This window comes from Delphinapterus leucas, chromosome 5 (assembly GCF_059928025.1).
Source record: "Delphinapterus leucas isolate spDelLeu-1000000601 "Yukka" chromosome 5, BTC_Dleu_Yukka2, whole genome shotgun sequence".
Taxonomy (NCBI): domain Eukaryota; kingdom Metazoa; phylum Chordata; class Mammalia; order Artiodactyla; family Monodontidae; genus Delphinapterus; species Delphinapterus leucas.
Genome location: NC_143133.1, coordinates 99,987,197 through 100,013,320, shown reverse-complemented (window position 1 = coordinate 100,013,320; position 26,124 = coordinate 99,987,197). Strand labels below are relative to the sequence as shown.

Genomic DNA, 26,124 nt, shown 5'->3' with positions numbered 1-26,124 from the left:
ACAGAAAATTAAGGAAACACAAGCTTCAAGTGACACAATAGACGAGAGAGATTTAATTGATATTTATAGGACATTCCATCTGAAAACAGCAGATTACACTTTCTTCTCAAGTGCACGTGGAATATTCTCCAGGATAGATCACATCTTGGGTCACAAATCAAGCCTCGGTAAATTTAAGAAAATGGAAATCATATCAAGCATCTTTTCCGACAGCAACGCTATGAGATTAGAAATCAATTACAGGGAAAAAAACCGTAAAAAGCACAAACACGTGGAGACTAAACAATACATTACTAAATAACCAAAAGATCACTGAAGAAATCAATGAGGAAATCAAAAAGTACCTAGAGGCAAATGACAACAAAAACACAATCATCTAAAACCTATGGGATGCAGCAAAAGCAGTTCTAGAGGGAAAGTTATAGCAATACAATCCTACCTCAAGAAACAAGAAAAATCTCAAATAAACAATCTAATCTTACACCTAAAGGAACCAGAGAAAGAAGAACAAACAAAACCCAAATGCAGTAGAGGGAAAGAGTCATAAAGATCAGAACAGAAATAAATGAAATAGAAACAAAGCAAACAAGAGCAAAGATCAATAGAATTAAAAACTGGTTCTTTGAGAAGATAAACAAAATTGATAAACCTTTAGCCAGACTCATCAAGAAAAAGAGGGAGAGGACTCAAATCAATAAAATTAGAAAAGAAAAAGAAGTTAAAATGGACACTGAAGAAATACAAAGCATCATAAGAGACTACTACAAGCAACTCTAAGTCATTAAAATGGACAACCTGGAAGAAATGGACAAATTCTTAGAAAGATATAACTTTCCAAGACTGAGACAGGAAGAAATAGAAAACATGAACAGACCAATCACAAGCACTGAAATTTAAACTGTGATTAAAAATCTTCCAACAAACAAAAACCCAGGACCAGATGGCTTCACAGGTGAACTCTACCAAACATTTAGAGAAGAGCTAACACCCATCCTTCTCAATATCTTCCAAAAAATTGCAGAGGAAGGAACACTCCCAAACTCACTCTACAAGGCCACCATCACCCTGATACCAAAACCAGACAAAGGTACTACAAGAAAAGAAAATTACAGACCAATATCACTGATGAATATAGATGCAAAAATCCTCAACAAAATACTAGCAAACAGAATCCAACAACACATTAAAAGGATCATACACCATGATCAAGTGGGATTTATCCCAGGAATGCAAGGATTCTCCAATATATGCAAATCAATCAATGTGATACACCATATTAACAAATTAAGGAATAAAAACCATATGATCATCTCAGTAGATGCAGAAAAATCTTTTGACAAAATTCAACACCACTTATGATGAAAGCTCTCCAGAAAGTGGGCATAGAGGGAACTACCTCAACATAATAAAGGCCATATATGACAAACCCACAGCAAACATCATTCTCAATGGTGAAAAACTGAAAGCATTTCCTCTAAGTTCAGGACAAGACAAGGATGTCCACTCTCACCACTGTTATTCAACATAGTTCTCGAAGTCCTAGCCATGACAATCAGAGAAGAAAAAGGAATACAAATTGGAAAAGAAAAGGTAAAACTGTCCCTGTTTGCAGATGACATGATACTCTACATAGAGAATCCTAAAGATGCTACCAGAAAACTACTAGAGCTAATCAATAAATTTGGTAAAATTGCAGGATAAAAAATTAATGCACAGAAATCTCTGGCATTCCTATACACTAATGATGAAAAATCTGAAAGAGAAATTAAGGAAACACTCCCATTTACAACTGCAACAAAAAGAATAAAACACCTAGGAATAACCCTACCTAAGGAGACAAAAGACCTGTACTCGGGAAACTATAAGACACTGATGAAAGAAATCAAAGATGACACAAACATATGGAGAGATAGACCATGTTCTTGGATTGGAAAAATCAACATTGTGAAAATGACTGACTATACTACCCATAGAAATCTACAGATTCAATGCAATCCTTATCAAATTACCAATGGCATTTTTTACAGAACTAGAACAAAAACTCTTAAAATTTTTATGGAAACACAAAAGACTCCAAATAGCCAAAGCATTCTTGAGGGAAAAAAACGGAGCTGGAGGAATCAGACTCCCTGACTTCAGACTATACTACAAAGCTACAGTAATCAAGACAATATGGTACTGGCACAAAAACAGAGATATAGATCAATGGAAGAGGAAAGAAAGCCCAGAGATAAACCCACGCACCTATGGTCACTTTATTTTTGATAAAGGAGGCAAGAGTATACAATGGAGAAAAGATAGCCTCTTCAATAAGTACTGCTGGGAAAACTGGACAGCTACATATAAAAGAATGAAGTTAGAACACTCCCTAACACCATACACAAAAATAAATTCAAAATGGGTTAAAGACCTAAATGTAAGACCTATAAAACTTAAAACTATAGTTTTAAGTTTAAGACACTATAAAACTCTTAGAGGAAAACATAAGAAAAACACTCTTTGACATAAATCACAGCAAGATCTTTTCTGACCCACCTCCTAGAGTAATGAAAATAAAAACAAAAATAAACAAATGGGACCTAGTGAAACGTCAAAGCTGATGCACAGCAAAGGAAACCATAAACAAGACAAAAAGACTACCCTCAGAATGGGAGAAAATATTTGCAAATGAATCATTGGACAAAGGATTAATCTCCAAAATATATAAACAGCTCATGCAGCTCAATATTAAAAAAACAACCCAATCAAAATATGGGCAGAAGACCTAAATAGATATTTCTCCCCAGAAGACATACAGATGGCCAAGAGGCACCTGAAAAGCTGCTCAACATCACTAATTATCAGAGAAATGCAAATCAAAACTACAATGAGGTATCACCTCACACCAGTTAGAATGGACATCATCAAAAAATCTACAGACAACAAATGTTGGAGAGGGTGTGGAGAAAAGGGAACCCTCTTGCACTGTTGGTGGGAATGTAAATTGATACAGCCACTATGGAGAACAGTATGGAGGTTCCTTAAAATACTAAAAATAGAATTACCATATGATCCAGCAATCCCACTACTGGGCATATACCCAGAGAAAACCATAGTTCAAAAAGACACATGCACCCCAATGTTCATTGCAGCATTATTTACAATAGCCAGGTCATGGAAGCAACCTAAATGCCCATCGACAAATGAATGGATAAAGAAGATGTGGTACATATATACAATGGAATAGTACTCAGCCATAAAAGGGAATGAAATTGGGTCATTTGTAGAGATGTGGAATGGACCTAGAGACAGTCATACAAAGTGAAGTAAGTCAGAAAACAAATATCATATATTAACGCATACATGTGGAATCTAGAAAAATGGTGCAGAAAAATGGTGCAAGGCAGAAATAGAGACACAGGTGTAAAGAACAAACGTATGGACACCAAAGGGGGAAAGTGGGGGGTTGGGAGGCGCGGCGGCGGTGGTGAAGGTGGTGGTGGTGGGATGAATTGGGAAATTGGGATTGACATATATACACTAATATGTATAAAATAGATTAATAAGAACCTGCTACATAAAAAAAAATAATTTAAAAAAAGAATTACCTGGGGCTGTGTTTGAAATGAAGATTCCTAGGTATCCTCAAACCTTTTAAATCAGAATGAGAGCCAGTGGGGTCTGGGCATCTGAATCTTGAGTTCTCTCTCTTGGTCATTCTTATACAAAATAATGTTTGAGAATCTCTTCTGTGTCTATAGTGCTCTCCCTTTCAAGTTCACTTTTTATAACTCAGGTCAGTAATGCTCAAAGCTATACTGCTACCCAGAGGATAAAATTAAAATGTGTCTGGGTTTTCTGCCTCTAAATTTTAGGCTTTTTTTTTCATCTTGTCTCTGTAGACTTGCAGTTTGTTTTGTAATCCTGTCAGTCACCAAAACAAAAAAAAATAAATAAACACAGGAGAAGAGGAGGGAAGAGGACAGAGTGAGCTCAGTATAAGGGAGGGCAGCTGGGGTACCTCGGACAGCAGCTGTTTTATGGGATTCTTGGACAGTGTGTAGAATCACTGGCTTCTCCAGGCTTCTGTCCTTGCTCTTGAATGCTTTGTTGTAAGTGCATAGTTATTTTGTTGCTGAGCAGTTAATGCTACGATGGTGACACCCACATGGCCATTTTTGACCCTACCTTCCCACCCAGCTCTTCGAAACTGTGTCTTCTTTTAACAGCTGATACCATCCGGAGAGCTTTGGAAATGAAAAAACACTTTGCTTCTAATCTGATTTTACACATTCTGCATTTCATTTTTGTCCCTTCAAAGTGGGGAAGTTTAATATAAAATGTTATATTTTAATTTTTTTCACTTCTAAACAGAAATATTGAAGAAAAGAAAGGTTAGGAACTCCAACATCTGTTGTTTTTTACAGTTGACATAAACTGATTAAATACAAATTCTTTCAGGTCAAGGAGAGTGTCCTTTCTCTCAGAATTCACTTTGGTCAAGGAGTCTATGGGAATACATCATCTAACTGATAAGTCATGCGTACATAAAAGTCTCAAACTTGAACCTCAGAACTGGGAAAATAGCATTTGATATAATTAAAGAAGAGCAGAAAGTGTATGGTTTCATAAAAACTGGCACATGCACTTGCAATCTCTCTAAATTCAAGTAGTGTATGTTTTAATTTCTTTTTTCTCAAACCATCTTTCTCTTCTCTCGTAACACAAACCAATATAATGATATGATGAATTACTATACTGTCCCTGAAATCATGTTTGCGAAAACTACTTAGTGACATGGAAAGTTGTTTATGATGTAATGTTAACAAGAAAAGCAAGATGTAAAAACTGTGTGATTCCAGTAATTGTGTGTGTGTGTGTGTGTGTGTATATATATATATATATATATGTATTTAGATATATCTCTATATTTAAGTCTCTATATCTACTTATTTATATATATAGCAAGAGCTCTCTGGGTTGTTTAATTTTGAAATAGTCATCTTTCTTTCTTATATTCTTCTATATTCTAAATTGTATAAAAAAAGTTATAATTTAAAATATGATTTTAATAATATTTACATTAAATTTTAATAACACTATACTTTTATAATTTTAAAATGGTATTTAAAAAGTTTGTTTTAAAATTCAAATTTTAGAGCTTAATGTTAGAGTTACAATAATAATAGGACTTAATATTAAAATTAGAGATTATCTTTGCAGAATTCCTGTGGGAATTCCTTTCCAGGTTTTAATAAATGTAAAGATGATAGTTAAATCCAGTTGACCCTTTAGTGAGATATAAGCTTTATTAGAATAAGAGAAAATACTTATTCATTGTCGTTCTTTAACATATTTCACAAAGAAAAATTTCTGTGCTTTGCCTTATATACTAATATCTACTCAAAACATTATGCATGATCTGCATTTTTTAACTTACATTCTTTTTTAGATCACTTTGATGGTGAACACTGGTGAGTTTAACCTGAACTAGAAAATGTTCCCAGGCAGTTTGTCTTCACATCCCAAGAACTGAAACCTGAACTGGGACTTGGTCATGAGAAATTTTAAACTCAGTCAAGTAACTAAAACAGCAGATGGGGCAGAATACTCTACTTGGACACATTTCCAAAAATAATATACTCTCCTTGGGAAATTATGGATTATTTATTCCCTAAGAATGTAGTTTACAATTACATTTGGCCACAAATACATTACTCTTTTCTTTTTATTTCACTGTCCATGGATCTGGAAATCCTTTTTTGAAAATCAGCAGATCCAGTAATTTGTATTTCTGTCTCCCTACTACTGAAAGACTCAAGCTTAACAATTTATTTGTCAAAACAAGCATATTCAGATTGCCAGATTGTGATACCATGATGTATTTTGGTTTTTATCCCTAGCTCCTGGTCAGAGCTCCTAAAACCCTTGTAATTTCCTAAATTATAAGAGTAATAGAAGTGTCTTTTGTTATAATATTTGTTTTTTATCCCCAGTTCCTAAAATAATTCTGGAGTGAGGAAGGTGAAAGGAAAGTCTTTGTTATTCATACCAAGCCCCTTTCAACCATGCCTGAATTTATGTTAAGGCATCCTTGAGAAAGCCGATAAGGATGATGGAGGGTGGGGTGAGTGAAGGGTGGTTGCCAGAGAAACCAATCAGGTAATTAGAAGGTTGGAACTTTAGCCTAAGGGTTTAATCAGTCATGCCTATATAATGAAGCCTTCATAAAAATATCCTCACTGAAGAGGTTTGGAAAGCTTCTAGGTTAGTGAACACGTCATAGTGCCAGGAGGGTTGTACGTCTGGTGAGGGCATGGAAGCTCTGAGCCCCTACCCCATTCCTCCCTATGCATCTCTTTCATCTGTGTTCCTGAATTGTATCCTTTCATAATAAACCAGTAATCTAGTAACTGAACTGTTTTCCTGAGTTCTGTGAGCTATTCTAGCAAATGATTGATCTTGAGGAACCTCAGGTTTATGGCTAGTTGGTCAGAAGTACAGGTGGCAACCTGGGACTTGTAATTGGTACCTGAAGTAGGAGGGGGCAGACTTGTGGAAATGAGCCCTTAACCTGTGGGGTCTGCACTAACTCTGGGCAGTTAGTGCCAGAATTGATTAAATCGTAGGACACTCAGTGGGTGTCTACCAAGAATTGGAGAATTGCTTCTTACGGAAAACCCAAACATTTGGTGTCAGAAGTGTTCTGTGGGTGGAGTAGTAGAAAATATTAGTTTTCCCTCACAGAGTGACCTTTTCTTCTTAACATGTGAATAAAATTATTCCATTTGCTTGTTAAATATCTTTCAATGGATTTCCATATCTCTTTGAATAAAAACTAAATTTCTTTTTATAACCTACTGGGCTATTCAGGATCAACCTGTTTCACCTCACCTCTAAGGATGTCACTGGTAAATTTTACCCAAGATTTATGGAGGAAATAATACAAACTACATACAATTTTTCTGAAAATAGAGGTTGAGGGAACATTTTCTGGCCTACTTTTGAGGCCAGAATTTCTTTGATAACAAAACTAGTCAAATGCATTCCAAGAAAAGAAGTTGCTAGGTCAATAGCCCTGATGAATACGGATCCAAAAATCCTCAACAAGTTATTTCCAAGTCAGATACGTCAATATATTAAAAGAGTAATACATAACAACCAAAAGTGGTTTATCTTAGGAACGCAAAGTTGGTTTAACATTTGAAATTCACCTCATTAACATAATAAAACAGACAAACCAGATAATTTCTGCAATAAATGCAGAAAAAGTGGATTTGATCAAATTCAATTGTCTGTCATTATTAAAACTGTCAGTAAACTAGAAATATAAGAACATTTTCAAACCTGATAAAGGGCATCTACACAAAACTTATAGCTACCAGCATGAGTAATAGCAAAAGACTAAAAACTTCCCTCTACATATACAAAACGTATATCCACTCACTACTATTGTAGAATAGTTCTTAGCAAATACAGAAAATTAAGAAGGAGGAATGCAAAGCTTATTGAAAAGGAAGAAATAATACTCTCATTATATACAGTCAACAAGATCATGCACAGAGAAAATCCTAAGGGATCTAGAAGGACCCTCTAGCATTTATAACTAAATTTGCCAAGTTTATAGGAAAAATCTCTATATAAAAAATCATATTTGTATAATCTAGCAGTAAGCAACTAGAAAATTAAACATAAAAAATAATACTATTTACAGGTGCATTTATAAACATTAGTTAAGGATAAATTTAGCAAAATGGAGCAAGATCTTACAATGAAAATTACAATACAATTTTGTATTGCTGAAATACAAAAAGTCCTAATGACATGTAGAGATGGGCTATGTTCAAGGATTAGAAGATTTCATATTTTTAAGATGTCACTTTTCTAGATTGATAGATTTCTAGATTCAATGAAGTTTCTATCAAAATCCTAATAGGATTTTTTGTAGAAACTGACAAACTTATACTAAATTTTTTACAGATATGCAAATGACCTAGAATATACAAAATACTCTTGAAAAAGAACAAAGTTAGGGAATTTACTCCACTTGATTTCTAGACTTTAAAGCTATAGTGATTTTCTCCTAAAATAGTGTCTCACAAATTTTTCCTTCTCTGTATATGCTTGCCACTTCTTTCCATTAAGTTCTGGAGTTTACTTCCCTTTCCCAAAATCTAGGCTGGCCCTGTCTTGTGACTTGCTTTGAGCAATGCAATGCTTATAAGCTTCCAGCTTTACTCTCTTAGAACCCTGAGCCTTAATGTCGCTTGATCTGACTAATCTGCTAGAGATAAAAGTTGCATGAAGAGACACACTATTGGATGTGAGACTACAGAGAGAGAGAGACGGACAGACAGAGAGAGACAGAGAGAGGGAGGTAAAGGACCATGCAGCCTTCAGCTACCTTAGTCACCTCAGACAATGCTACGGACATGTGAGTGAAGCCATATCTTAGATCCTTCAGACCTAACTGATCTACGTGAACCAACACTATGTACTGGAGGAATGAGCACATCCTTGCCAAGGTCTGCCTAAATTGCTGATTTATAAACAAATGATTGGTTGTTATTGCTTATGCCACACAGTTTTGGGGTGGTTTAATACACCAGTGTAGAAACCTGAACCAGTGAATGACTGAGGAAACAAATGACACTCCTTTTTCTCAAAGCATACTAGCAATGTTACCATATTGTTTCTGACGCTGAAATACTCTCTGTAACTCTCTTTTACAGATTTTCCAGTAAATGGGGAGTTTCTGTAGTTACACTTCAGAAATTATCAAAAGATAAGGAAATTTTTGTGCAGCATGAAATTAATTAAAGATCTTTCTGATTAAATTTCTGATTATAAAAGTAATGTATAGTTACTGAATTTACAGTATAAAAAAGGGGAGAATGTCATTCATTATTCCACAAAATTAATGTTTATCTTTTGTTATATTTTCTTTAGTCTCTATGAACTGATGCATTTTTATACAAAAAAAATACATTTTTCTTAACTGGGATCACATTTTATATAAAGTTCATTGTCAGCCTATAGTTACAGAGGAATAATTTTGCTTACAGGGCACATCTTTTACAAGTATCCTTAAATATATAAAATATCCCCCTAAATTGCACATATTAGCAGAGAGCTGTTAAAAGAACCAAATTTTAAATGCCTGTGTCAAAAGAGCTTTTAATAGATAAACTTTGCTATTAAGGTCATCTGCATATATTTAGGCCATACATAAATGTAAAGAAAAAGACCACTGAAATTTATCAATGTCACATGAGTTCATTGTATAGGATGTTGTTTATCCCATAATCTGATATTTTATTTTGAGGATTCCATTGACAAACTTTTTTCTAATTTTGGAACAAAAAATTACATTTCTCCTAGATAAACCATTGTTTATATCTTGCGGACAGGGCTGAACTATGGAGCTGTGGATCTTTTTTTTTTTTTTTTCAAAGTATAGAATAAGACATGTGGCTCCCCAACCAAAAATATATCTGCATTTTTGAAATTTGTTCTCTGACCCTAGTTTTGAATTCATTTCTTTACCACCACATTTAATTTTTCTCTCTCAGAGGGAATTTATGAATCTTCATAAACTGTGACACTTTTTGTAAAAAGGTGGCATTTTGATCAATTAATTTATCCTGTCTAATTTTTCTACTTATTATCTAATCAGCATTTTCCCAAAATTTTAATAAGTGAATAACATTTTATTATATTATATTAACCACAGTCTATTGCTAGAGATAATAGATTGGAATTCATTCTTCACTATTATGGAAATTGTAATAAGCAAATTTGTGCTTCATTTTTTTCCAAATATCTGATTTTTTTCTAGGACTGGACTTGCCTGCTTAAAGGGTCTTGAAATGCATTACCAAATTTCTTTAGAAAGACTATGATGATCTGTACTCTCACCATCAGGGCACCTACCTCAACACACCTTGCCAGCATGATTGTATCACTGTTCGGGGTTTTGTTAATGTGACCAGTAAAGGGGCATCAAATGAGTTACCATGAATTTTTTGGATTGGAACAAGCCCATACTCTCAATGATGCTTCCTTTATCTCATATCATGTATTCAAGAGTCTTCTTGTCTATCTGTCTATTAAGAGAAATACTACTTAAGCAGGCAATTTTCAAGTATCAAAACTATTCTTATCCACAAGTCCAATACTGAGAATCTCTCCTGAAAAAATATTCCAAAAATAGAAAATATTTATATCAATGTGTACTCACTACAACATTACTTGTAACAGTAATAAAGTCACGACTTAAATGTCCAAATTTATTGAAGCAATTATGAACAATATACCTATAGAGTGAAATAGTTATTAAAAATTATGCTTACAGAGGTTGCCAATGATCAGATGTTAAGTTAGAATATGCTGGAATAAAAGGGCATTTTTCAACTCTTGATATGAAAAAAACCCTGCTACAAATGTTGAGTTAATAATATTAGGATAAATGACTCTATTTTTCCACTGAATTAAAAAAATTGAACAGGAGGAGGTAATTTACAAAATATTATCAGTGTTCAACTCAGTTAGTGGAGTTATGGATGCTTTATGCATTCTTCTCTGAAACTTCCATTATTTCCTGAATTTCACCATACTATATACTTCTCCTTGTTTCTTTGCAAATCTATTTTAGATTAAGATGGAGCTATATATTTAAAAATATAATGCTTTTAATTACATTGCCAATATCCCAATCTCTGTTTATCAACACTTTTAATATCCCTTAGCTGAAAGAATTCAAAGAAACATCAAACAAGAGAAGACTCCTATTCTGAAAATTTACTTTTCCAATGTAAAAGTTTAATACAGTTTTAATTTAGGGCCAAAGGAAAAGAATAAATAATAATGTTTTAAGGTTGGGGGGGGAGTATGGCAGAGAAAGACATCTAAAGTATCAAATTTTTGACTCTGTAACTTAGAAACAATCCATCTTTGTGAGGCCATATAATCCATCTTCTAAACTGTTACAACATCAATTAAGATTATGTCATCTCAGTTTACTGCAACCTTTTGGTTGAGTTTGAGTGTCTCAGTGAAGGATGGTTAGTGAAAACTTGAAATCTACCTGTCAAAGGATGGCTTCTCTCCACAGTCAAAGGCATCCTGCAGCTCCTTGACAAGGTTAGCCTGGCCCGGCAGTCGGAAGAGACCCTCTTCCTTCAGCCCCCTTTGTCGGATAAAGTCCACGCACTGCTCCACCAACATTGGAGCCAGACGGTGTCCGTATCTCTTCTCATAACGGACAGTATCTTCCAGTTTCTGTCCAAAAATGCCTGGAGAAATAAAGGATCACAATGAATTTGAGAAATTCATCTTTTCTCACTTTGTTTGCTTTCTTTTAAAATTCAATGTAAAGGAAAAACAAAGATTGGAATGCTAGCAAGCATTTCACGTCTGGTACTTAACATTATTACAGAATTAAATTCATTATGTACAATTCTTCAAATGAAAAGGGTTTACCTTGTGCTGTCCTTTCCCCCTGTATTCCATATTTAGCCCAAAACTGAAATGGAAATACGGAGTTTGAGATATCCACTTTGAAATAAGAAATATTGCAATAAACATAATTTCAGTTTTAGGTTTTCTTTTATTTTTTCCTTTTGGGAAAAAACATATCCAAAAACTTAAAAACAGAAATATTCTGTAGATAATAGTCAAATTCTACTTCTGTTACAAGTGTAAATTTATGCCCAATTTTCATTTAGTTTAAATATTATTCATGTCTCTGTTCACCCTTTTTTTTCAATCAAGAGATGATGCCATGATTATAATCAAAGGAATAAAACCATGAAAAGAAATGCAGAATTTTCATCGATATAAAATATTTCAGACAGTGTTGGCTCTTTAAAATATTAAACTATTAATTTATTGGAAAGAGAAGTCTTGGAAATACGAAGCAGTGCATACTAAAAGTAAGGAGACAGGGTCATGGTGGTTTGTCCTAACAGGGAGGCATATATGATTACACATTGCCTAGAATTGTCAGCACATGGGGGTAATAAAAATCAAAACAATTTTGATCAGTTTTATCAATGATTTTTAATTACCTACAAATGATGCATTTCTTGGTGCATGCATTTGGTACCCCACTGATTAAGAAACAGTGCCTCGCGGGGCTTCCCTGGTGGCGCAGTGGTTGAGAGTCCGTCTGCCGATGCAGGGGGCACGGGTTCGTGCCCCGGTCCGGGAAGATCCCACATGCCGCAGAGCAGCTGGGCCCGTGAGCCATGGTCGCTGAGCCTGCGCGTCCGGAGCCTGTGCTCCGCAACGGGAGAGGCCACAACAGTGAGACGCCCGCGTACTCCGCAAAAAAAAAAAAAAAAAAAAAAAAAGAAACAATGCCTCTAAAATATATTATTATCAGTTGGTAGTTTGGAAAAATGATCAACCAATGAGAAAAGAGGGAGAAAAAGAGCCAAAGGAAATGTGATTCCAATGTTTCCAGATGGGGTGGCTTTAATGATCTTATGATTTTCATAAAAGGGGAAGAAAAATGAGTGTCCCATGTTGAAACTATGTAAGACTCCAGAATGTTTGGGGAATATTTCAAAAACATCAGGTTCAGAATTTAACAGTAAGAACATATGCTTTACCTCCCTATATGTAAAATAATTTATGTATGGATTCAGTAATGCAAAACCATCACATTCCAAGCAATAAACACTTGCTACCAAAGAGAATATTCTTAGCCTAAGTAGAAACAATAACACAACAACAAACCAAACTATTGTACACCTGGTATCAAATCTGGCACTAATGGTATCCATATAATCCTTCTAGGAAAAAAGATTGAATTACCTGTTATTAATAGTCAAATGCATATTAAACAGAATTAGAAATTAGCTTAGTTTGTAGACTTTGGAACAAGCAGTTTCTCTATAACGGTGTGTTAAACATTTTCCCCCAACTCAACAGATATTCACACCCCTATTTAATCTTGTTATTTTTATTTTCGTGGCTGGAAAATTAAATACTTCTCCTACTTCCCAAGAGTCTTCTGGAGTCTCTAGGAAGACTTGTTTATCTTGATGAAAGAGAAAGATATAGCTGGAATTGCCAATCATGACTTTTTCCATCTTGAACTTGGACATGCTACCTGTGACCAGCAGTCATCTTTTGACCATTAGGCAACAGCCACGAGGTAAAGGCTGAAAGATTCACAGAGACAACGGGGCTGAAATCACTGAACCGCTGACCCAATACCAGCAGCAACTCCTTGGAGATTTTTTTTCAATGTGAGAAAAATAAGCCCCTGTATAAGTCACCATTCACTGGGTTTTCAGTTATTTGCAACAATGCTCATTTCTGTATGAAGTGGTGATAATGATTTTGAAGCTCTTCTAGTATTTTAATAACAAAGCTTGAAAATTGGTTATGAATGAAGAATACCATATCTTTTCCCCTGAAGTTCTTTGATGCTTATTTGCCTGGGATGTTTGGTTCTATCCTGCCAAAATTGAGGAGATAGCCTTTCAGAGGCACTTATAAATTATATTAAAACATAATGTTGGGCTCCCCTGGTGGCGCAGTGGTTGAGAGTCCGCCTGCTGATGCAGGGGACACGGGTTCGTGCCCCGGTCCGAGAAGATCCCGCATGCCGTGGAGCGGCTGGGCCCGTGAGCCATGGCCACTGAGCCTGCCCGTCTGGAGCCTGTGCTCAGCAACGGGAGAGGCCACAACAGTGAGAGGCCCGTGTACCGCAAAAAAAACCAAAAACCAAAAAACATAATGTTAACATTTGGGAATAAATCTTACATATCTGATTTTTCACTTATTCTTTTGGACTGATACATTACGTAAGGTTTCTCCCTAAATCCAGCAGAAAATCTACTAAAGATGTTCCAGTTCAACCTCTATGAGCGCTACAAATGAGAACCAAACTTCCAAGATTTGGTTTTATGCAGTAATGAAAAACAAACATTCTTTTCTTAAAACTCTCAGGATTTCTTTTTTCCCCAAAACTCAAGGATGTGATAAAGGACACAGTAATTCTTGCTTTAGATGGGCACTCCGTTTTTTTTTTTTCTCCCCTTGTTACATAAAGGCTTGCCTATATGATAAGAATTTTCTTAACAGGTATAGTAAGGAACTAAAAGCCAAAAGCCCTAACATCCTTTCATGTATTAGGTACCTAATATGCACTAAGTCCTTGACATATATTCTCTTGTTTCCATAATAAATATACAAGGTAGCTATTTTATACCTTAGGAAATTGGGCTCAGAGATATTAAATAAATCACCTAAGGTTAGTTACACAGCACCAAGTGGCAGAATGGAAGTCCATATCCAGATTTAGTCAGGCTTAAAAATCTTTGCTTGTTCCTGAATACCTGTCCTCTTCCACTTTATTTAATCCCAATTATTATGTGTCCTCATTTCCTAGTAATTTAAAATATTAATACATTCAAAAAGTGAAGAAAATAGCATATCTTTTTTGTGCTCTAAAAAATGGTAATAGTTAGGATGTATTTATGTACGCCAGGCATGGGTACTAGAAGTTTACCTGCATTTCTCTCATCTAAAACTCTCAGCATTCTATGAGGTGGGTACCACCATTTTGCTGAGGACGAGATGGAAGTATAGAGCGATTAAGTAACTTGCTGAATGTCACAGGGCTGGTAAAAGATGTTGCCAGGATTTGATCAAGACTGTTGAATTTCAGAGCCTCTGTTTGTGTATTACACAATACTGCCTAGTGGGTATAATGGCTGAAAATTGAGTTACAGAGGAAGAAACACGTCTCTTACTAGTTTTCTGGCCTCAATTCCTGTCATCACACTAGAAGTGGTGATTTCTGTTGAGAAAATGGCAAATTTGGAGGGAAGTCGGGAAAAAAAAAGGAGAAGGAAAAAACTCAGCATCTTGCGCAAAAAAATGATTTCCTTAATATAAAGAGCTATGCCTATTTAGCAACAGAATATGTAAAAGAGTTTTAAAAATGTAGACAGTATGTACACATACTTAGAAATTCCTGTGGGAGAAATAGTAATTTTCTGCTGTTTATCTGGTCTTGCAAAGAATTAGGTAATGATTAGATGTATACTTCCCATTCTGTAGCATTGGAAATAGAATGTCCCAAACATCTCTGACTTACAAAGGTAGATGGTGAGTTAACTTCCTGTGTGAGAATGTTTTTTTGTACAGAAAGGTAGGGGGGAATTCTTTTTTAAAAGCTGCTTTAGTTAGAATTTTCTTTGAGGGAGCAGTGAAACTTCCAATTTTAAAATTAACAAAAAAGCACAAGGTCATGATCTATCCCCAGCTAGCAGCATGGAGAAAATGACACATTGATTAGTAGATTATTAACAAGAATATTCCCTGTGGTGTGAGTCTTGTAAACAGTTCCAGCTATGTCCATTTAAATTCTCAGAGAGGTTTCACATTCCCTAACAAAACCATCCTTGGAATTTCTGCATATTTCCCCTGGAAGTACATTGATGGTGTCATGAAGCATCACTCAGGACGTGATTTTTCACTAGGCTGAGAAAGTAAATCGCACAGGTAATTTTATTATATCTGTGGGAGGCTGTTTCAACTGGAGGGAGAGACAGGAGAGAGAAAAAAATATAAAGAAAATCTAAATATCTTCAGGATTTGTGAGGTTTCTCCTTTATGTGTGATTTATATACTCAATAGCTAGAGGCAGCCTGTGATGTCATTCAGTGTGATCTAAAAAATATACTAAAATTCTACCCATCCTAAAAGATAAATAAATACAAACTAAACATCTTTGTACTCTCTGTGCCTTGTCCCTTTATTCACTCTGCTCCTTGATCCCCAACTAAGTATAACTCTGGCTCCATTTCATCACTTTCTATCTTCTTGTCAACCTGTTACAATGTGGCCTCTGACACCGTCATTCCACTAAAAGAGCTTTTTCTATAATTACCAATAACTACCTAGTTGCCAAATCACTGACAGCCAAATTTATTTTTTGCATTACTTTATGGATCACTCCCTTTAAATCTATCAATCTCACTCTTCTTCCTGACACTTCTCACACCTTACGTAATTCTTTCCTTCAAGAATACTCTTTTCAATCTCGATCCTCAATATTTCTTAAATGACTTTTATAGAGCTGGGTTCCCAAACCAGGCAAGTGCTGCCACAGTGATCTTCATAATATTTAAATCAGATTATGCCTCTCTTTCGCTTCATTTCTTCCCATGGTGCCCCCTGGCCAACCAAACTCTTTTTCATGAAATACAAATTCTCCACAATCTGATCTCTGCCTCTTCATCCACTATTCAAAGTACAAATGTTTAGGTAGCACCCTTTCTGTGCCAGGCACTGTGCCATATCCATGCTCATTACTGCTGCTTCCTCACAAACAACATACTCAATAACTATACTGAACTATTTGTTGTTTCCTATACGTATTATGACTTATTACATCTTCACGTCTCCTTCTAGAAGGTAGGTCCTGCTGTCATGAGCCAGCCTAGGAAAACTTACCCTGCAAGATTCAACTCGCATCATCTCCTGTGTTAAGTCCTTACTAACATTCCCTCACCCCCATCCCAGACACAAAATTTGCTATTTTCTTCTTTGCTTTCTTAACATATTGCTTTGTAATTGTTTATTTAGATGCCTACCCATACTGGACTAGTCCCTCACCAGTCAAAAGAAGATTGTACTTTCACAATTATTATAATAAAACGATTATTTTACATTTATTATTATTGTTATAAGTGATATTGGATAACAATTTATACTGTATATTTATACTATAAACTTAAAGGAGGTTTAGGTAAATTTCCAAAAGTACTGCAGACATAAGGACTGAACTGGGAACATGAAAGACTCCAAGGCTCATACTCTGTCTACCATAGTGTCACGGTCTGAATGTTTGTGTCCCTTCCAAACTCCTATGTTGAAAATCTAATGCCTATGTTAATGGTTTTAGGAGGTAGGGACTTTGAGAGGTGATTAGGTCATGAGGGCAGGGCCCTCATGAGTGGGATTAGTATCTTCATAAAAGGGACCCCAGAGAGCTCTCTCACTCCTTCCCTTTCAGCCCCTTGGGAATACAACAAGAAGTAGACAGTCTGCAACCCAGAAGAGGTCTCTCACCAGATCCCAACCATGCTGGCCTGATCTCAGTCTTTCAACCTACAGAACCATGAGAAATAAATTCCTTCTAATAAATTAGAAGCTACCCAGTCTGTGGCATTTTGTTATAGCAGCCTGAATGAATTAAGACACATAGGTAAACTCTCTTGCTCCCTGGAACTTAACACCAAAGTGGGTAAGGATTGAGTGTTCCATAAACATTTGTAGAATTAATGCATGCATTAAAATAAAATACTTCATCTCCTCAATTAGAGGAAATAAATGGCTAACTCCAAGGTAAAATGAAACTTATCAAGACTTCTCAGGTTGTGGCACTGATTCCTATAAAAACGTGAAAACAAAAAGTCTTTGATTTGTTGATGAAAAAGGCAGAAGTTAGATAACTTCTCGGTTACTACTTAAATTTTCTATTATCAGTTATTTTTCAGAGTTCCCTGTCCCTTCTGTGCCATAGATTATATGCTAAGTCATATAAAGAATTTGCTTTTACTTATCCTTCTGCTTATTACAACCCTGCTAACAGAATAAGTCACGGTGTCACCAGGATTGTAATAATATTCAATTAAAAATGAACATTTGCCCATGGTAAATGGACAAATAAAAATAAAAGACATCCAATTTAGTACAGAACTAAGAAACAAAGACAGCCAAAGCTTACTTCAGTCTGTTACTAGCACTTTCTAAGCAGCCAACAAATCTTCTATGTATAGAAAACTTAATTCAAGAAACTCAGAATCTATAATAATCAATGAATATATGGTAAAATCTTGACTCTCCTTGTAGTCAGACTGGAGAAAAATAAAGGCTTGAAAAAAATAAGCAAGTGTAATAATGTGGTAATAGTGACCCAATAGCATTGGTCTTAGACCAGCAGAGTAATTATACTCACCATTTACATCCAGGTACCAAGCCATGCAATTTACATGTATTTTCTTATTTGACACTCACAAATATTCCGCAAGGACATCTCCCTTCTACAAATAGACTCAGAGATGCTAGGTGACTTGAAGTCACATATCTAGAAAGTGGTAGATCTGGGGTATAAACACAGGTCTATATGACTCTAAAAGTCTTCCTTTTCCACTATGTTATGTTAATTCAATTCAGACATTTTTTTCCCATAGGGATGCTGACTACTCTTTTAGGATCATGTAAGAGAAAATGTCTTTCCATAAACTTCCAAAGACTAAATCTGATTTCATGTAGTTCAGATGAATCACTGCCTTTCCAGATGAGTCCATGGTGAGTCCTTTATTCATAAACTCCTCAGACTTCGTATATAATTTGTTGTAGTGCTTATTACAGATTAAGTAATTACTTATTTTATATGTTTCTTTATCTTCAAGGAATCTGTGAACTCATAGATTCCAAGAAACTTGTTTTGTTTGCCTTCTCACCCCCAAAATCACTTGGTAGATACTCTGTAAAACTTTGACATGTGAATTAATGAGCTACTCATTTATAGCACCATTTAAAATTATATGGATTTGGATAGTAGCATTCTGTTGGACAAATCAATTTTGATAAATGTGACTACAACATATACAACATTAACTTTTTTATGCTTTAAGGTTAACCATCACTTAATGTATTAACATTTTCACTTATAAACATACCATCTGCATATACAGGGAAAAATAGGTTCTGAGGACAGATCAGAATACTTTAAATTACTTTAAAGAAAATGCTGGTGTTATCCACCACCTCTGTAAAGATATTCTATTTTAATTCACTACTGTCTCTGAACTAGCAGAAAAAGATAGGTAATAATACTATACTTCACCAGCCTGCAATAGATCTTGAATCCTGGATTGAATAGACCTATTGCCATTCTTAACTTTGAGAAGAAATAAACAAATACAAATATATATTTCTTATCACAAATGTGCATAAAAGCACTTGAAAATAGCTATGAAGATAAGGTGACCAGGTGACAGCATATAAGAAATATAGAGGCTATAGAGTAAAGAGTATAACAGGTGAACAGAGAAGCCTTGATGAAGAAATGAGAGCCAACAATGACTTGAAGACAGTGTAGAGTGTGGACAGACTGCAGAGGAGAGAGAGCATCACTGCAGAGGGGGCACTGAACAGAGCAAAGAGGTGTTACAGGAGATGGGTTCAGGGAGGAAGAGGGGGTAGTCTGGGGAATTGGAAATAGTTGGAATTACTTAGAAGCCCTTGACAGTTGCATGAAACGGGACATCCTCTTGGGAGCAATAGGGACTCATGAAAAATTTCTAAGCCATGGAACATTGCTTGTTAGTACTGTTTCAGGAATACCAACTGGACGACACTTTACAAATGAACTGTGCTGCAGGAATTTGTGAACAATGTTGGTGAAAAGAGGTGAGGATGGATGCTGTGTTGAAGAGCCACTTCTAAAGTCAAAGTACCTTGTGTGCATAAAGCCATAAAGGCACAGACAACTAAGGTGATGGAAATAGAAATGGAGCTGAAAGTATATAAAGAAGGAAGAAGCAATGGGGCATGACCACTAAGTTACTGTCTAGGGGGAAAAAAAAAAGCACTGGGGAATTAATGATTCTTTATCTCCAAGAAGAGCACGACTCAGGAAAACGACAAGATAAAGTTAGGGTTTAAAATTTTACTTTAGTATGTTCTGTGATCACAACAATCTTAAACCAGCCAGACCATTCTGACTAGAAATTAACACTGACATCAGGACCCAAAGTGTTCCAAGTAATCAAAAGATTGATTAGGCTCTGTATATTACATATCAGTCTTATGGAGGTAAAAAATATATAGTTTCAAAGGGTAAAGAACACATTGTAATCTTTATCTCACCAGAACATAAATCCAAAGCACCACTCTCCCCAGGGTCCTGCCTGATAGATGGTTCACAGTGCCTAGATTTTTAAAACCACTGAGAAAACATGTCCAGAGACCTTTATTAGTAGCTAAACAAAGAAACAGAGGACAGTAAAGGACAGAAGAGGTCTGTAAGAGAAAGGAACTCAGAGCAGTGAGTTCCAACAGGCACAGCATGCAAGCTGCAATCCCACCAGGCCTCTGGAAACTTTAACTGAGCTCCCCTCTTCATTCTGAGGGCCATTCTGAAGTGCTGAGCTGCCTCTTCTGTCAGCCGACCCATAACAGTAAATGTTTTAAATGTGGATCAGGAAAAGCAGACACATTACCATTTTGCACTTCTTGGTGCTTTTCCATGCTTCCTGCACCCTCCCTTTTGCTTTCATTGAAAGGACTTCAGTGGATGCTCTCCAACAGGCTTGGGAGAGGAACTCAGAAACCCCTGTCCACTTCTGGAACTCCTGGAGCACCCAGGGGATTAAACAAAGCACAAAACGACACTCTCTTCTTAAGGTAGCATGGTTTGGGAACCCGGGGTTGAAAGAAAAGTTCATTCTTTTCAGTGCAGGACCTTGAATAAAGATCTGACACCCTGGGCTTCACACCGCCGCTGAAAACAACGGCTAGTGTGGCACAGAAACAGCCTCGCAGCCCAGCCTCAGCCTGGCGCCTTCCTTCCCAGAGCCTCACTGCCTAACTGTGGTTGAGCAGGGAGAAGGAACTTAACACAGCTGAATGCCCCCTGCACCTCCTCTCCTTTACGGTTCTGACAGTAACCAGAATGCAACTTTGTAAAATAAAAACCTGTTAATCCTTGACTCAAATGCTGAACATTCTTCAGATTACTAAGACTTTGCAGAGGCAAAGACAATAGTTTAAAAATAGCCCACAGGAGATGATAGATGGAAGCTGTTCCCCACTCTCTGGTTGCCATTTGCCAGCCCATGGGAATTTTCTTCTTCTTTTTTTTTTTTTTTTCAGCACTGCCTTCCCTCATTGATATTTAAGGAGAGAGGGAAGAGGACATAACGAACAGCAGTGTTAGCCAGGGTTTTCAAAGACATGCTATATTCCAGTATGGGAGGAGAGAAGGTGGAAAACGTAAAAAACACTTTGCTCTGCATTTCAAAGATAAATTAATTGTCCCCAGAACATTTCATGTTACAAATGAGCAGAAATAACCTAGAAAAGTAGACCTTCTCTACATGTTTGGATAAACCCAATTTAGTTGCTGAGTGGTGGGAGAACCAGAAGAGGGGATGTCCTTTAAGCAATTAATCCCTAGCCTTTTTCAGTTTCTCTCATTGCCAATTTCTCTATGAATGATGCAATCTTACAGTAACCATGAAATCTCTAAAGATCTATAAAACATGAGACACATATCTCTCATTTAATTATCTTTGTGGATGAGAGAGGAATATAAAGTAACACCTGAATTCCTTGCTTATAATATATGATAATTCCTTGCTTATAATATATAATAATGATCATAGCCAGATATTAACTGCTCAAAGGAAAAGACTCAGAAGGAGCAAGGTTTAGTTTTAAAAAGTTCCCACTATATCTTGCTTTAAATATACGGTTTTTCTTCTCTTCTATTTTTTGTTGATTACTAGATAGAGAATGTTGATTAATAGGTGGCAAATTAAAGAAAAAAGGGAGAAAGAACAACCTTAGATGGGACTCAAGGCAGCTCCTGATTAAATTATTAGTTTACAGTACATGACTTTAAAATTATAATTACCTAGTTCCAATTTAAATAATCATTTGATTTAATTATTCCCATTTTAAAACAAAAGGCCATTTTAAAGTATGTTGATACAGAAACATTTTATAGAAATACTTCATTTTACCTATGTTGTACCCTTTAACTCCCCCTACACAAATCAATTCTGAAATACTTAGTTTCTTTTTTTTTTTTTTGCGGTACGCGGGCCTCTCACTGTTGTGGCCTCTCCCGTTGCGGAGCACAGGCTCCGGACGCGCAGGCTCAGCGACCATGGCTCACAGGCACAGCCGCTCCGCGGCAGGTGGGATCTTCCCAGACCGGGACACGAACCCGTGTCCTCTGCATCGGCAGGCGGACTCTCAACCACTGCGCCACCAGGGAAGCCCTGAAATACTTAGTTTCTTTTATTGATCCTAAGCTTATATTTTCCCACCCCTTGTTCCTGATCCTTCACATCTTTGCCCTCTCCCAGTGCCACCTTATGATATATTTGGAAAGCCAAGGTGACTCCTATTTCTTATTAGTGTTAATCAATATGGTTCAAAGCCTCCTGAAAAGGGGTCACTACAGATAATCCGATTATTACAATTTTCTCAGTAGGGGAGGAGAGGCAAGCGCAGGCAGCCAGAACCAAACCGATGTGATGGGAGCGCTGAACGGGGACTTGAGAGGGACTCAGTTCAAGGCGGGAACAGCATGGCTGCTTGATTTGAGTCTGGGAACAGCCCAAGGTAGTCTCGGCCCCTCCCTTCGGCATGGTCCGGCCAGCTTGTTTGTTCTCCAGCAGTCAAGGTGATCCCCTTAGGACCACCGTTCTTTAAGCCCCGCCCACCTGGCCCATTCACAGGCAGTAATAAACAGATCAATAGGAACCTCGAGAAATAAGTATAGACAAGCAAAACCACACATAAACCATTCTTGTACAGTTTTAAGCTCTTGGCTTCCAAACTCCCACTTTATCTGAGCGTAAACTGACCTTAAAGCATCAGAAAGATATTTTAAAAGGACATGAACATATTATGTACCTACCTTTCCGAAAACTAAAACACCGTTTAATTCTTCTGTATGTAGTTTTAGGAATGAAAGGAGTAGACGCCAAGGCACCTGAGGGGCGCCCGCCAGTACTTCTGTCTTCAGGCATCATACAGCCCCCAAATTCTGAACCCGTTTCTGGCTCCCTTTAAAACCTGTCTCTCTGTGATATCGGGATCCCACAGCTACTCCTTCTCATGTTTGTTTATTTGTTGAAGTGCTGTTTCCTAGAACTTGAAGATTTTGATCATCCAGGTCCTGAATCAGGGATAAGTTACCACCTCTCATTTACTTCTTTTTGGCAAAAAAGTTCCTTTTTTCTTGCCTAATCCCGGGAGTTTTTGAGGTTTTTTTAATTATTTTTTTTTTCTGCAGACATTCCAAAATGTCACAGTAAAAAGAGCCACAGCAAGCAAGCGGCACCTCCCATTCCAACAGCAGACTTTTCTTTCTTTTTTTTTTTTTTTTTATTAATAACTGTCTTCTCAGCTGGAACTGGGGGGACTGAGATTCTCTGGAAAGGTCAGCAAATAGCCGTGAGCAGGGGAAAGAGGAACAATGACCAAAAGGCCCCTGAGGGATATTTCAGTACTGTCCTTGCTGGCTCCTTTTATCTGAGCAAAAGGGGAGGCAGATAATGGCACCTTCTCCAGAAAGCATTTCGGTGCATAACAGATTCTTTTCAAAGAACTCCCCTGTTCCTTTTATAGCACCCCTCAGCCTTTGATGCTCTCTGCGGGCTTCTCCCTTCGGTCTTCAAACTCCCGGGGCTCCCGAGGGAATCGCCACGTCAGAACAGTCCAATGCCCGTTCCGGGAGAGGCTCCTCCTCGGATCCGTGTAGGAAGCAGCTCTGCAGGGAGTTTCTCCCCCGCTAGTCCAGTTCCTGCTCCCCTTTTCTCAAAGAGAGCTGGGCGGGAGCTGGCAGGGCTGCAGCTGCCTCGTCACCACGCTGTGGCTGCGGCTGCCTTCAGTGCCCGCCGGTCACATGCAGCAGGTGCAGTCACAACAGTGTGAGGGGAGCAGGGAGAGTGCCCCGCGGCCGCCTGAACCCCTTGTTTCTTCCTTTGCCTTTACAGTGACTCCCCTGCCGGCTCTGGTCTTGTACATACCTTTACAGCTGGCTGCCTCAGTCCCTCCAGAAACCAAACAGCCCCAAACCAGCCCCGAGGGGGTCAACTTTTTGCCCCTTCCTTTCTGCATTTATTCTCTTCCTATACAAGATTTTTTTTTCAGATACTTTGCAACTGAATCTATTTGTGAGTGCTGATGTAAATGTGCATATCGTTAAAACATATGTGTGTGAAATAGAAAACTGTTCAAAATTTAGCAGCAAAGATTCTGCAGGCATAACCACAAAACAAGTTAACTCATATGTGTGTGTGTTTATACGTTTTTATACATATGTATTTGTCTGGCTATGGTTTTCGAACCAATCCTGCTTTCATCTTCTCCCCTGATTGTGCATGCACCCGCTGCACCCCAGCCCCTATGTCTACCAACACCCTTGGTCCCAGTCACTGAACAATTTACTCACTGGGTTAATCATTCATCCACCTGGCTGTTCCATGAGCACATTTGGAATGCTAGTGCTTTAACCCCAACTGACCCCTAAGGCCTCTGGGTACCTTCCTAGCTATTTAGCAGGAGCATTTAAAAAAGCTGTGAAGAGTATTAAAAAGATACTCCCTTTAGAAACATCATTACTCTGACTAGCATGCCCAGATAGGTAAAATTTTGTCACTGAGGGAATCATTATTACTTCTACCCCATGGTTCGACCATTGTTTTTGCTTTCTGTGTCACAGCAGGCTGCTAGGAAAATAAGGAACTGTGAAGTATAACTCAGTCCCACCAAGACAGTGGCAGCGCTGGACAAGAGGCACCTTGGCCCACTGAAAACATCACTTCTCTGAGCATTGGTATGGAGGGAACACATGTGATCGCAGGACTTTGGAGTTGGAATGAATCTTAGTTAAAAGAGTTTTGTCCAACATTATTTCACAAGTGAGGAACCTAAAGGTGAGGGGGTAATATCACTTACCACAGATCACACAGTGGTCTGTGTCAGGGGCAAGACCACACAGCTTCTTAATTAACCACTGCTTGCCCATGTGCTAATTACTCATCATGAGGATTATTCACATTCAGTATTTTTACTGCCTTGGTAAGTCTCTGACTCAACTCTTTTCATAAGGAGACAGAAATATACAGGAAGGACCTGATTTTGTTAGCAGCTAAAGTTAGGCTATGCCCTCAGATCTAACGAACAATTAATGAATTTTCACCCTCCCCAGATCCCGGACTGGGTACTTCCATATACATTGCCTCAAAAACAATCCAACAGAAGCCCAGTGAAAAAGACAAGAATAACCCAAACAAACAAAAACAGAACCCTAAACGTTTCCAAAGTTAAATACATGTTTTGACATCCCAACTTCTGGACTGGACTTTTAAGCAGAAACCATGTGCTTCTCAGCATCATTAATAGGGAAGCATCTGTTTATAGGGGGGTTAATCAGATAAATGAAAGTTGAGGTATCTAGATTCAATACTGAACTAAGTTATCAGGCTTGGTTGTTAAGAGAGGGTGTCTACATTTTGCATTTCCCCTGGTTCCCCTCCTTCATCTGAGTATTTGTAGTAACTTTGGTCTTTTTCATAAAAAGAAATATCAAAGCCCTATATTTTATGATTTCACTTAACAGTTTTTAATTTCTAAATATTGAAAAACTAAGCAAACTCCTCAGGTGTCACCTATGTTTTAATCAAATGTCTAATATTGAAATGGTAAAGAGGGAATATCTTACATGTATAAACAACCTGAATAAGCTTCAGTGCCTCATGAAAAACTTTAACTATTTAGAAACACAGGTTGTAGAACTGCAATATAGACAATGAAATGCCCTCTCTACAATAAACACATTTAAAATGTATCCGGAGGTGGTATACAGAGCTTGATAAATCAGGATGAAAAGTCACCTTCCAAATGTCTTTACAGATGCCATTTAATCAACAACCACAACAATCTTTGAGCAGTGGGAAGGAGGTTGGAAGCCAATAGGTTTTTATTTAGGATTAACTGTCTTGGATTCTATGACTAAGATAGGAAGGGGAAATGTATTCTCTAATGAAAAGCAATTATGACAATTCAGGAGTTTTTTAGCAACTTTACTGAGATATAATTCACATATCATAGAATTCTCCTGTTTAAAGTGTACAATTCAATAGTTTTTAATATACTCAGATATATGCAATGGTCATCACAGTTAATTTTAGAACATTTTATCATCTAAAAAAAGATCTCATATGTTTTGGCTACCAACCCACTGCAAACTCCTTATTTTCCCATCCCAGTCCTAAGCAATCACAAATCTACTTTCTGTCTCTATGGATTTCTCTGTTCTGTACTTTCTTATAAATAGAACGATATATATATATCTATATATATATATATAGT

At 37.0% G+C, this 26,124-nt stretch overlaps 1 protein-coding gene across 4 annotated transcripts in view; it reads right to left on the bottom strand.

Annotated features, from left to right (window-relative positions):
• Positions 1–26,124, bottom strand: part of ARHGAP24 (Rho GTPase activating protein 24) — a 520,392-nt gene that overhangs the window by 56,157 nt on the left and 438,111 nt on the right. For 3 of the 4 annotated variants that reach the window (XM_089912228.1, XM_022561678.2, XM_089912229.1), the window contains one exon: positions 11,066–11,273. In XM_089912228.1, the coding sequence (XP_089768354.1) occupies positions 11,066–11,273 (208 nt within the window). Of the gene's footprint in view, positions 1–11,065; positions 11,274–22,663; positions 23,734–26,124 lie in introns of those variants that run through there. The other variant, XM_022561682.3, reaches the window with a different exon arrangement.